Here is a 14,435-nt window from a genome sequence, read left to right as displayed (position 1 = left end):
TCCTCAAGAAGGGTTTCTACATGGCCAATATTTTACATTTACAGTAGAAATGCTGCCTGATGACAATATATTAAAAGGGAGGAAAGATACAAATATAGGGAGGCCTGTATTTTCTTCCAAAACAAGTTGCAACCCTACACACAAGCTGAAGATAGGTGGCAATCCTTTCCCTTTGGAAAATGTTTGAAGATCATGGAATACTGCAAACATTTATTTCTTGTCAATAACAATTAATCACAGAGCAATTTGTTTGTCCCCAAAGTCTAATATGGGCTCCAAAACAAAGCACCTGGCTGCTTATTGTAACAAGAGTGAGGCTATCAATGTCACAACATTTATATATATAGCTTATGTTTCTATTTAATTTCAATGTGGTTTCTGTTTGCAGACTTGTCAATTTGGCACTAGTATTAATGAAGAGTATACATATATATATATATATATATATATATATATATATATATATATATATATATATATACACATATATATATATATATATATTTTTTTTTTTTAGAGCGATAAATATCCTGTAAAATGTATCTTTATAAATTGTGTTAAGTGATTCATTTATAATCACAATATAATATTTGTCACATGGCTTACTGAAACATGTGTATTATAAGGGCTGTTGTATGATGCCATAGACTTTCACTATGTAATCCTGTCAAGGAGTTGTTTGGACCTCTGTGTATTTGAAATACCAAGGCCTAATTTGGATCTCAGTCCAGACCTAGATATTAGTCAGAGTTCTGTGACCTTCAGACATGTGCCACTGAGGTTATGGAACAATTCAGTGGCATCTAACTTCCTTATATTTTAAATAGTAGCACATTATTCCCATTTTAAATCTTTGATAATGTTAGTTTACAAATCATGTTGTCATTTGAACCCTAAATATTCCTCTGAATATTCTCTATGACTTCTCTGCATGACTGTCAGCAAAGCCATCTGTTGGCTAGGGCACATTTCCAATAGCTATGTTGGAGTGAACATTCTGCCAGCACCATACTACCAGCAACAACTACACCAGACACAATGTAGCATACAGCAGGCACTGAAATTTTGGAAATAATACTGTGTTCTGGGAAAAAAAACGGTGAATTGAATGACCATGGGCTGTGTTCGTAAATGACCCTTAAGGTGGCCATACACTAGGTCGCCAAATGAGCGGATCTTGACCCGATATAGCCCGGCTGGGCTATATCGGATGAATCTGAACATTCGGCCCTGGGGTCTAAAGGACCGATATCAGCAGCTTTAATCTGCCCGTGTATGGCCACCTTTAGGAAGTTTGCTGAATTACAGGCCCAGTTGTCACGCTAAGCATCAAAAATAGGTCTAGAAATTATATCGGAGCTCACCCTTCTTAGTGCAGCATCTCTCCCTTCGGTCGCAGCTCTCACGGGATCCTCCTCACCTCGTTAAGGAGGTAACTTCAGTGCACAGATTTACCCCGTTACACGGCGCTGATCGAAGGAATCACAAGAGACGGTATTGCTCAATTTTCTTGCGGCTTTATTTGACACATCTAGTGAGTTTCTGGCAGTGGGTTGGTGAGGAAAACCTACGCGTTTCGTGCCCTCTTTCCAGGCACTTCGTCAGGGTCACGCCAGTTGTCACGCTACAATTGTATCATCGTCATCATTTCATCATCATTTATTTATATAGCGGTCAAGATACGCAGTGCATTAGTTAAAGTGGATTGTTCACCTTTCATGTCACCTTAGGTATGTTATAGAATGTTCTAGGCTTAGAAACTTTTCAGATGGTATTCATTTTTAGAGTTTTTGGATTATTTGCCATTTTCTTCTGCCTTTTTCCGTCTTTCGGATGGGGGGGGTCACTGACCATAGTTGCTATTTTATTTTCTGTGTAGGTCCTCTCCTATTCATTCAAACTACTGTCTGGTTGCTATGGTAAAATGGACCCTACCAACCAAATACCTCTGAATTGGAGAATTGCTGAACCAAAACTGAACAATTAAAAAAACACTAAAAAAAAGACCAGTTACAAATTGTCTCAGAATATCAAGGTTTACCAAAACATTTTTAAAGAAAAAAATGTAAATTATCAAGGCTCCTAAGAACTGTATTTCAGCAAAAGCAGTATAAGCTGAATTGCAGTTATTATAAATCCACCTGATGTAGCACTATGGTGTTCATTTACAGCACTTCCGTATACTTGCCAAGTAAGAAGCAAAGAGCACTGCCAGCGTATTCTACTGGATGAAAGGGGTAAAGAGAGGCAATGTCTCGGGAGTCGTTTAGTCGTCACATAACCCGTCTAAATTAAGAACAAATAGAACTCGCGCCTGCAGCATGGAAAGAAATCCTTAAAGCAAGGCGAGAAAATAACCCAGACTGTGCGTGTTACTGTTCCTAATAGCTTTCTCTGCCCCCTCCCAGCTTCAAACACAATTGGCAGTTCTCCTGTCCAGACAGATACAACAAAATACTGTAGATAAGAAGTTATCCCGCGGGGCAGGGATTTTGTTCTGCTCTGGGATAGATTGGCTTGGGCTTCTCCACCAGTGTGCGCTAGCCGGCTCTCACTGACACTTCAAGTTTGTTAGGACTGGAGGTTCTTTTGCTTGGAGGGGATGGGGGTGCTAGCTCCCCTCAACTCGGGCTCCCTCCACCTGACATGGGGCTTTGCTGCTGCAGAGAGAGAAAGCACCTGAGCTCAGGTAATGAAACGCAAGGGGAGGGGGTATGGAGAAATAATGTACTCTGTACATACAGCATTCCCACTCTTTGTGTCGCTTCTGTGGGTGACTGGCAACAAGTGTGAATTTGTATTGCAGAACGTGGAGGGAAGTTCCCATGTAATAATATTTTTATGTCAGAAAAGTACTGGAGCTAACTCTTTGTAAATCCCTGATTTGGTGTCATTATACCTTTTCTTAGCTCTTACCTGTTTATAAGGATCTCTAATGTCATTGTGATTTCCGGTATGTAGTAACAGATTTGGAGGCTTCCTATCCAGTGACTGTGCTTATTGCAGGGTGAGTCTGCATTTTCCCTTTTACTGAGTCTTCAAGGTGGCTGTACTTTTCCAGCACAGTACAGCAATTTTGTAGTACTCCCTGCTTTCTAGACTGATGTGCTAAGCCATCAAAATGATTTGTGTGTTTACAGTGGAGACTAAGCAGTGCTTGTCCTTACCATACCTCATGGCTGACACAAATGAATAGACATGATATGTGGCCAACTAAGACTAGGTTAAGCGCCTAGGGGACCTTTGTAAGACTAAGCTGCAAAATAGAGACTTTTTCTTTCTAGATATGAATCAGTGCAGTGCTATGTTGACAAAAAAGGTGTGAAAAGTGTTTCAGCATAAAGTGTGTTATTATTTTGTATAGCCATTAGTGTCTTAAGGGAACATGATTTTCTTTCTTCATGGCTTCAGAGATCTCTGCATTTGTATACTGAAGAATTTATATTTGTGATCAGTGTGTCTGTGGCAGTTGTGCATTTGTCTGAACTGTTCAGCTAGCTAGCAAAATATCGGTTTTTGAAGGTGAAAAAGTTGCATTGTGTGTGGGCGCAGGAAGATATTCAGAACGAATGTCGATTGTGTATTATCATACACCCTAATATCAATCAGCTGGCATTTTCCCTTGTTCTTATTGTGTGTCTCCATTGTGACCTTTGGCTCCTCATTCAGCTTGGGAGCTGGGCAGCAATTCACACTGATGACTGAGATATAAGTGTTTACTGAGCTAACAAAACTTGTATACAGCACAAAAACCAACACCAGATGTTCCTGCTCCTGGCAACATTCCTTTCACATCTGCCCTGTAGGAATGCAATGAAATTAGCTACAAACAAGGAAGGCTGCTGCTCTGGTCATAAAAGGTGGGATGGTTTTGCAGACTTAACCTAAACAGTGCCAGAGTGGGAGTACTTGTGAACTATAACAGTTTCTCAAGGTTGTAGCAACAAATGCCAAAGTTTAGCAAGTAAATGATATGTTAATAACATTGTTACTGAAGCAAGATGCAGGAGGAAAGATAAGGAATAAACAGGTTTGTGGAAGTTTCAGTCATTATATCTGTTATATATAACATAAATATTAAACGTGTGCCAATGTAGCACCTCCAGAAGAGAAATTCGGGGAGTGAGAGCACATAAAAAGGGTCAGATTTATGCTTGAAGTATGTATCTAAATTACCACTGCAAAGGAATCAAATTTTGTCGCTCAAAAAATTGCTTCTATAAAGGAGGTCTTTCAATCACCCCTTGCATGTGTGGATTTCAAAGTCACAGCAAGCTACTAAAGTGCAGGTGCATCCATCACAAAAACTGGGGAATTATGTCATGTCAAAAGAAAAGTCTCATCGTCATCATCATCAAAAACACCGGCCTTGAGTCTTGAGTCTTATAGACAGGGGTACACAGGCACTTGATAAGATAGTTGTAAAACACCAGAAAAATGAATTGTGACCCAGTCTCAACATAAAGCTCTGCCATATGAACTTCTTTATTAAGCTGAAATTTATAGTAAGACTGACATTCAGAAACCACTTGCCAAGTTCAACATACAGATGCATACAGTGGAATAAAACTTGCAAAACATTGACCTCTGAGCAGTTTAAAAAAGTAATATGGTCTTTTACCACCCCCTTTTTCTGTAATATATCCAGACATGTTTTACATTTTAGAAAGCCAAAGGAAGCTTTCTTCACAACAGTTCCCCACTGTTGTTGAGTTCATAATGCCATGTTCGGCCATCTTGCACAAGTCATTAGCGCTGATGATTGCCGTTTATGGTCATTTAATGGTCGTATAATGGCCTTAATAATATAATGGTTATGAATATGTATGTTGATATCTAAATATCTATGTATCTATATTTTGGGAACCATGCAAGCATTGGGACTGCATGTACAACACAAATTTACATGCAGTTTTATGTAAGCAACAGACTACAGTTCTCTGTAACTACATATACTGACTTATTTTCTTCTTTCTTCTGTCAGGTGACAAAGTGACAGTAAATCATGAAACCTTTCTTCTTATGGCCAATTCACATCATGAGATGGAGGATTGGGTGAGGGCCATACGCAAGGTCATTTGGGCTCCATTTGGTGGAGGTACATCATCACCATGCAACAACCATGGTTCATGTTCAGGTTTTACTTGTGTTGCCACATATATTGAATTGCAAAGGGTAATGGTAAAATTGACAGCACTTAATAGTTAAATCATGTTTTAATAATCAGTTTAACCCCCCTCCCCATGTTTTTCAGTAGCAGTTCAGTAAGCATTGTTGCTGAACCTCTAAACTGCTACAATTTGATAATTGTCAGCAGCATTAGCCCAAAATGAGCATACTCCCTAACTCTTCATTCAGTGTCTTATGCTACTAAAATAATTTGAAACCCTACCATTTTGTGCACACAAAGTTTTTGAATAAGCTGTTCCCAGAACTTTCACAACCTTTTTGCTAGCTGTCCTTCCGTCATCCTCTGTGCCTTGGATTATCCAGTCCTGTCACTTAAGATGGCCATAGACGCAAAGATCCGATTGTACGAATCCTTGATTCGTGCGATTTTCGGACCGCGTGTGGAGTGTCCCGACATTTTTCGTGCCATTTTGATCGGTTGTTCAGTTGATCGGACAGGTGAGAAGATTTGTCTCTGCATGTATTCCGATCTGACGATTTTCAGCTTTTGTCGGACATAACTTTCATAAGATTGCTGTTAGGGGCAGAACATCGGCTGATCTGTTCTTTTACTACTTTATTTAAACTGAAGGTTAGTGGCAGGTCGGGAGATGGGGAAGTCCGATCGTTCGAGGATTCGATTGATTGGATCTTTGCGTCTGTGGCCAGCTTGTTATCTTACTGCACCTGTCATGGGCGGCAGGACGGGTGCGGAGAGTTCAGGTAGGAGGCAGATCAGAAAGTACGGGTTTGGGACAGTCTTTATCACATTGGGTCAAGAGAATGGTTAGCAGGACAGCAGACTGTTAATCAATATAATGCTGGAATGTGGGAAAGATGAGCAGGCAGCAAGACTGCTGGGAGAGCACAGGAGACTATTTTGCACCCTTTGTGTGTGTGCACACAATGCTCTAATACTGTTTTTTAAAAATTTAAAAAAAAAACCCAAAAAACAATAAATCATGTAATGATAAACAACCCCTTTTGTAATAGAAGGACCTAACTGTATACATTGTATGTGAAGTGGTGCTCAGATGTTAGTGATTACTTCCACAAAGATAACATTAAAAAGCATTCCACAAGGTGTGCTAAAGCAGGCCATAGACTGATAAAATTACATGTTTTTTGTTATTTATGCTGTTCAGACGATCACAATCAATGTCTGTGTGCCATGGATATTGTTCGGGTTCGCCTTTCAGAAAATGTAATCTACCAATGCACCAGTGCCTTGTGCATGCACTGGCAGATGATAAAATGAAGACGAGCCACAGCTTCTCTGGCCCTAGAAGTCCACCTGCAACTCCATATGGTCCTTCTGTAGTACTTGCCTGATAAATTATGCTGTTGCCCTGCAGACAAGTTCTGACAACCTATGATACTGTATACTTCAGCTTCAGCGAGTAATATTGTTGTAGTTTTAGTTCTATGTTGTTGTTGTTGATTACATATTTTTTCCCTTTAAACTGTCACCTTTATTTCACTCTTGTTTTCCATTGGTTAGTTCCCCATACAAATGTCATTTTGATGACTAATCACACTTTGTCATTGTACATTGCAAGTAGTGCATCATGTATTTTGATCTGAGAAAAAAAAGAATGTAGGATAGGGGAAAAGTGGAGGTTAAAGACCTGACTAGGCAGTTAAAATATCACAGAATGCTATAAAAATAATCACGAAAGCTCTTCAGCTAAACTATTTTATATATGAGTGAGAGGTCTCCACCAACATTCACCCCATGAAAACAGCATTGCTTGCATTCAGCAGCACTGTATTCATGAATGAGATTTTAAGTAAATGAACCATACTAAGTTTTTTCACAGGGCCACTGGAAAGTTATGCAGTACTAGATGGGACAGTTAGATTTTTGGTTATTTTAGGGCTACAGCATTAATATCACTTGGGATTGTCACACTCTAGATTCTGCTAAGTTGTTTTCAGCAGAATTAAGGTTTTTGTGCGCAGGGCACAAATTGAATATGATGTTGTGGTTCTTCAGTATGTTTAGGTCCTTTTTTCACAAATGCATACATTCATGTTTTCACACAGTATCTGCTCTGTGTAGCTCCACACAGGCCTATGCTGGGACTGTCAATGTGATGCACATAAGAGCAAATCCGCTTTCCTCCACCTCTATGAACATTACCTGTGGAAGAAGGCAGACAATCCGCTATGTGTGTTTGCCCCTAGCAACATTTATTTCCTTCTACTGTAATTTTTACCCTTGAAATTTTTTTGTTTGGTTTGGTAGTTTGGTAAGTGCTATGAAAAGCTGTTAGTGACTTTTTGAGCATAGATAATTGATCCCCAGTGTCTACTAATAGTAATAAAGCACGTAAGCATAATTCTGATTTATACATACCTGTTAGAAACTTTCCTTGAGTATGCAGTGTAGTTTTGGTATGCAGTGCAACTTTGGGCTTTTCTGAAGAGTACTCTGGGTCGTGGAACTTAATTAGTAAGGAAAATGGACTGATTGAACCACAGGGAAAGACTATCAGTTTTAACTGTAACAAAATAAGGGAAAGTTGTGGTCACCACCAAATTTTAAACCATTAGGGGTGCAATGAGGCCAAAATTTGTGCAGGCAAAGCAAAGAGGTCCTCTTCTGCACTCACCTTTTATCAATATATAAAGGAAATTCAGACATTTTGTGCATTAAGCTACCAAAAAAGGCCTTTCCTATTAAACAAAACAGGGATTGTATGTGCAGATATTGTAATTTTTCAAGCTGGTGTCATCTATGTCAAAGTCATCTCTGTTTTTACCAGTGATACACTCACTTTAAATTGATTCATTAAGAATTCTACTACTTCATTATACATTTTTTACAAGGATTAAGTTTAACCTGCAACTTGCTTTTCAAGGTTAAAACACCCAAATGGTTGCCCTTTTTATTTGCCATCACTGGAATCACCTGACTGTAGCTGGGAATGATAGGAGCTACAATATGGAGCTGGCTACTGCTCCTGTATAAACTGTAACAAACAATGTGTGAAATTGTGCTCAGCAGAAATTTTAAATCATTAGGTGGGGTACAATGATGTTGCGACCACAAAATTCATACAGACGAAAAACAAGAGGTTCTCTGCACTCACCGATTATTAATATATATAAATAATATGTCACAGTTTTGGTTTTGTGTAGGGATGCACTGAATCCAGGATTCGGTTCTGGATTTGGTCAGGATTCTGCATTTTTCAGCAGGATTCGGATATAGCCGAATCCTCCTGCCTGGCAAAACCAAATCCGAATCCTAATTTGCATATGCAAATTAGTGTCGGAGGGAAATCACGTGACTTTTTGTCACAAAACAAGGAAATAAAAATGCTTTCCCCTTCCCACCCCTAATTTGCATATGCAAATTAGGATTCGTTCAGTATTCAACTGAATCTTTCGCGAAGCATTTGGGGGTTCGGCCGAATCCACAATAGTAGATTCTGTGCATCTGGGAGAAGATATGCTACAGTACACTACAGACAGTTAGCAGGGGATCATTTTTTTCATCAAAAACTATAACAAATAAAAAATAAAGATTAGCTGAAAGTTGCTTAGACTAGGGCATTGAATAAAATACTAAAACCATGGTTTGCCATGCTGGGGATCACATGGAACTGTTGAATTTGAAAGGTAGTTGTTTTTTTGCAACCCAAATTAACCATGTAACCAACTAAAAATGTAATTTATTGTTACATTTTATTTCACTTTATGCAACTCTGTGATGCCTTATCTCCCTATTGGTTTATTATGCCAGCAGTTTTTGGACAGAGGCTAGAAGAAGCAGTCAACCTGGAGACAAGCCATGCTCCCCTCGTGGTCGAACAGTGTGTAGATTTTATACGTGAGAATGGGTTGCAAGAGGAGGGACTATTCAGATTGCCAGGACAAGCCACACTTGTAAAAGAACTTCAAGACGCCTTTGACTCTGGAGCCAAACCAACATTTGATAAGTAAGGTCACCTATTTATGTACCATTTGTGTGACATTTCTGTCCTTATCATAGACTGCAAAAGATGATTTTCTTATAAAAATTAAAAAAAAATATCCTCCTTGCAAAATTTATAAAACAAAAAATTGTTAAATAATGTATTATAATGAAATGTTGAGAAACAGTAAAACTAGAGTGGGAGCAATATTTAATACCTTTCTGTGAAATCATTAGCATTTTCTACCACAACTTGTGCATTTAAGTTTTGGAACAACGTGTAGTAAATGTAAGTATGCTGAATTGCTAGGAAGTAACTGCATTATGAGAAAATAAGGCAAATCTTTTGCATTTAACCCAGTTCAACAGAACCGAGCCAAGTAGTGTTACTTGGCTCAATGTTAGATATTGTTAAACTGTTAAACTACTAAGAAAGTGTTTAATTAACAAACTGAGAGAATTAATGGTAGGGAAAATAAAGAGAAGTAGTTTAGTTTAGTTAAACTGTTTATTTTAGTTTAGTTTAGTTTAATAGTTTAGTTAAAACTGTTGGTTTATTTTTGTCTTTTCACATGTCAGTGTTTACTTAACAATTATGTACCATTGAAAAATATTCAGAACATCTGTATTACACTGTACTGTAAGAATGAAAACTTAATAAAAAGATATATAGAAGCAATATATAACTAAAGTATACAAAATAACCTTCTTTAAAATGTAAAACTAACACTCCAGGTACAGATTGGCTGCACTGCCTATTTTACTTGGCACAGCACTTACTCTGGCCAGAAAAGCAGAGTTGCTGCCTGAAAAGCAACAGCCAGATAAAAGGGCTACTAAATACAGTATCACAAAAGTTATCATAATTTACTGTATGGATTCAAAAACTAATAATATTATTTTGGATTAAAAATACCAATGTAGAAGTTAGTGATAGTTTATGAATCACTATTTTTTAAAGAGCCGAACCTCTTACAGAACGTATCATATCGGGGCACAACATAATTGTCCCAAAATTTTTTCCCCATGTGATATGCATTGCTGAGCAAGGGCTCAGATGTATGATAGCGCTCATTGCTGTTTAAGAGCTTGAAAACTTATTATCCTTTAAATCAGAATAGCATTCAACTGCTAAAAGTCAAACACATTTAATTGAATTGACACAGGTATCAACCTTGATATATGTGCCAGCTTGTTAAAACTTCAGGAAAGTGTTAGGACCAGAGACAGATCATACTGTAAATGACAACCAAGGAGCCACATCGGAATCTCAGGTGCCACTGGACTTAGAGTCCAGAGCAGGGACCGAGAAGGAGGCTGGATGAGAAACAGGCGACAGACAGTTGTTAACAATAAAAATTAGCGTTTATTCAGCAGAACAGAAACAAGCATATGAATAGTTAACTGAATGTAGACACTGGCACATCAAGACAACCCAAAAAGTCCAAGGCAAGGCACAGGGTAAATAAAGCAATGTACAGGTGAAAGGTCAGGACTGGGTGAGTTCAGCCTAGGTCAGGCAGAGACAATGGTTAATCAAGATCAGAAAGGGAGAACCTGCCACATGGAGGGTGACTAGATGGTGATTAAATAACCTGCATTGGTGTCATAAAGTTTTGATAAATCCACAGAATTATATTTCCCTTTTTCTATCTATAGCAATTCAGCCCCTTTGTTTTAATTGAAACTGCAGAATGACCTTAGGCAGCGGGATTTACATTCTGCATTTACTGAGTATTTTTGGAACACGCATTTTACAATTTTTTAGTTATTAAAATACCTGCACTATTTTGTTCATTTTCTTAATGTCCAGTGGTTATAGAAACAACTATTTGTAGGGTATAACACAGATTAAAAAAAATACAGAAGTTGCTTAATTTTAGAAGCTTGAGCCTCTGTAATTTGTGCTCCTGTAAACATTTGTGTGCTTATACAGATGTTTGCCTGTAGTTCCTTAAAACAGAATTAGATGTTTTGACAATGAGTAAATATTTTTGTAACTGATTTTGAAGGATCAAATATTTCTAATGTTGATATTTTAAAATACATGCATTAAGTACTTTGCTATTAAGCACATATATGTACAATTTCCAGGCTAGTAAAATTATGCAGCTTCTAGCCACACCAGCATCAGACTAGGGGTCTGGGGCCCACCAGCACTGCTGTGTCAGGGGCCTGCACACCTCCCCCGGCCCCCTGCTGAAGCTGCAACCCCCCTTCACCCCTGGGCCCCCTGGCGAAGACTCAACTTCCCATCTGCACCTTATTTATAATTTGTTGCGGCTGTGATTAAGTCGGGGGAGCAGGTAAAGGTACAGCGCCCAAGGTATCCAGCACTGATTGGGACTGGGTTGGCAGGGCACACTGAGTTTTTTCCCGGTGTCCCAGCAGCCCAGTCCTACCCTGAGCCACACCATTGATTCTACAAAGCACCAAATACAAACACCAATATGTAATAAAAGTCCCAAAATTAGCCTACATGTGGTAACCAAAATACAAAATAGGGGGGCTGTGGGTGCACTCCAAGGCTAAATTAAAATCTGTTTAAATACAATGGAAGTGCTACTGATTTGGCCAATTAATCAATGCACATTCCCTGGTCCTCTGTCTCATAAGTAATTCAGTATATATGCAAGTGCATGTGTTTACAAAAACAGGGGTTTTTAGTTACAAATTTATGATCATAAAGTTGATAAACCACCATACCACGTCAAGGTAAACCCTGCACGGAGGTCCCTAACTTGTTTACCTCCTGTCATAGTATAAAAAGGCTTGTTTTACTTGGGATGTGTCTCCTGAACCTTGGTTTCAGTCTGAGGGCTAACTCCTCCCCCTCCACTAGCTTTTGCTGCTTTTAAGAGAGAGAGAGAGAGAGAGTCTGCCCAAACCAACGCCCATTTTTTTAAAAAAAACATAGGACCACCATTAGTTTAAAGGGGTGGGTATGGGGGTGTTGCACTCCAAGCCTTTTTATACTATGACAGGAGGTAAACAAGTTAGGGACCTCCGTGCAGGGTTTACCTTGACGTGGTATGGTGGTTTATCAACTTTATGACCATAACTTTGTAACTAAAAACCCCTGTTTTTGTAAACACATGCACTTGCATATATACTGAATTACTTATGAGACAGGGCACCATGGAATGTGCATTGATTGATTGTATTTAAACATATTTTAACTTAGCCTTGGAGTGTTTTTTTACATGTTGTAACCAATAGCAAACAATGAGATGTGTGCTTTTAAACAGGTGACCAGTACATGATACCTGTGTTTCAGATACACAGTGAGGATAAGTTCATCCAGAAATGTAGAGCACACTTGCAGGAAAGAACACCATAAATGTTGCATTGCTCCTTATAGAAAAGTATTCATTTATCCTAGATATTGCTGTTTTTTATTTTGATGTATAACTTAACTGTGACAGAAGACTTAAAGATGGATATGTATATGAGCATACTCCCAGGGCTGGGAGGGGAGGGCATGAGAGAAGCGCCCAGGCATCTGTACTTACAAAACCATTTATATTGCAGCAACACATTTCACAGCATACAAATTAATTTTGAAAACTAATTTTGAGTGATTTGAAATAAAAATATGATAGAGAAATCTGGGAGTAGGATTTGTTATTCAGTACGAGAGAACTGGTTAAAGTAATACTGACACTAAAAAACTACTTTTTAAAATATTAAAGGGATACCGTCATGGGAAAAAAATTTTTTTTCCAAAATGAATCAGTTAATAGTGCTGCTCCAGCAGAATTCTGCACTGAAATCCATTGCTCAAAAGAGCAAACAGATTTTTTTATATTCAATTTTGAAATCTGACATGGGGACTAGACATATTGTCAATTTCCCAGCTGGCCCAAGTCATGTGACTTGTGCTCTGATAAACTTCAATCACTCTTTACTGCTGTACTGCAAGTTGGAGTGATATCACCCCCTCCCTTTTTCCCGCCAGCAGCCAAATAAAAGAACAATGGGAAGGTAACCAGATAGCAGCTCCCTAACACAAGATAACAGCTGCCTGGTAGGTCTAAGAACAACACTCAATAGTAAAAACCCATGTCCCACTGAGACACATTCAGTTACATTGAGAAGGAAAAACAGCATCCTGCCAGAAAGCATTCCTCTCCTAAAGTGCAGGCACAAGTCACATGACTGGGGGCAGCTGGGAAATTTACAAAATGTCTAGCCCCATGTCAGATTTCAAAAATGAATATAAAAAAATCTGTTTGCTCTTTTGAGAAATGGATTTCAGTGCAGAATTCTGCTGGAGTAGCACTATTAACTAACGCTTTTTGAAAAAAACGTTTTCAGATGACAGGATCCCTTTAATGTACATGAAAAGTTACCTATAGGTCATGTTGATCTTTTTTGCTGAGAGTTTTGTTTTTGTAAGTTATTGTTAGTTGAAGTTTTTAAACCTGACTGTTTTGCAAACCTGACTGTCCCATCTCAGCCTGTCAGTTTGATTTTCTAATGCATAAATATGTCAGCCCCCTCATACAGGAACATGGGGCATCAGACAGGTAATGTAAAAGCATCATGCAAATACTTCATAGCAGTTTCAAAGGCAATATTATGATAGATGTATAAAAGAGTTTAATTTCTGATGTCAGTGGGGGTCATTTATAAACTTCGTGCAAGGCAGATTGGATCGCAAAGTGAATATATTTGCCCTGTGCATGGTTATATTTATAAAGCTGAATAAGTGTAGTGCAAACAGAATTGCAATTTTTTTTTCACAATGCGAATGTTTATAAGAGCTTTTTAAATATGTAAAAAATTAGCAAATTGTGAATATTTATGCAAACACTCTGTGACTGAATTACGCCACAACTTTGGTGGCGGAGAAAACATTTGCATAAAAGTTTTACAATGTGCGAATTTAAGTTTAAGTTTTGCCCACAACAACCTGGCACATTGGGTGCGCTCACGCAAACTCAGCGCTCCATTTGCGAAAATGTATTCACAATGCGAATTCGCAAAAAATGGAAAGATGGGCACAGTAGTGCAATTTTTTAATGTTCAGGAAAAAACATGGGCAATACAACCGTTTGTGGAAAAATATGCACTGCGCGAACTTTAGAAATGACCCCCAGTATCTTTTTAAGGGTCTGAATACCTTAGCTAGGCACTCTGTAACTGTAATGGTCAAACAAGGAATAGCAGAGGGGGCAATTGTAAAAGATGAATCTATAGCAAATATCACAATGAACAGCTGGGAGAAGGAAGGCTTAAGCATTAAGACTTTATGGTTTGGGACAAAAATGGTTTCCTTTCTGTCTATTTCATATCATGTAAAAATGAAAACTTTTTTCACACCTAATTCATGGTAAGCTTA

At 38.4% G+C, this 14,435-nt stretch overlaps 1 protein-coding gene across 8 annotated transcripts in view; it reads left to right on the top strand.

The window, feature by feature from the left end:
- The window catches only part of arhgap22.L (Rho GTPase activating protein 22 L homeolog), a 61,949-nt gene that overhangs the window by 32,111 nt on the left and 15,403 nt on the right, over positions 1-14,435 (top strand). Inside the window, exons 1-3 of one of the 8 annotated variants that reach the window (XM_018225609.2) lie at positions 2,241-2,689; positions 4,985-5,098; positions 8,924-9,116. In XM_018225609.2, the coding sequence (XP_018081098.1) occupies positions 2,647-2,689; positions 4,985-5,098; positions 8,924-9,116 (350 nt within the window). In that variant the 5' untranslated portion in view covers positions 2,241-2,646. Of the gene's footprint in view, positions 1-2,240; positions 2,690-4,984; positions 5,099-5,757; positions 5,893-8,920; positions 9,117-14,435 lie in introns of those variants that run through there. The other 7 variants (XM_018225608.2, XM_041569125.1, XM_041569124.1 and 4 more) reach the window with 7 other exon arrangements.

Source organism: Xenopus laevis, chromosome 7L (assembly GCF_017654675.1).
Source record: "Xenopus laevis strain J_2021 chromosome 7L, Xenopus_laevis_v10.1, whole genome shotgun sequence".
NCBI lineage: Eukaryota > Metazoa > Chordata > Amphibia > Anura > Pipidae > Xenopus > Xenopus laevis.
This window is presented reverse-complemented; position numbering and strand designations above follow the sequence as displayed.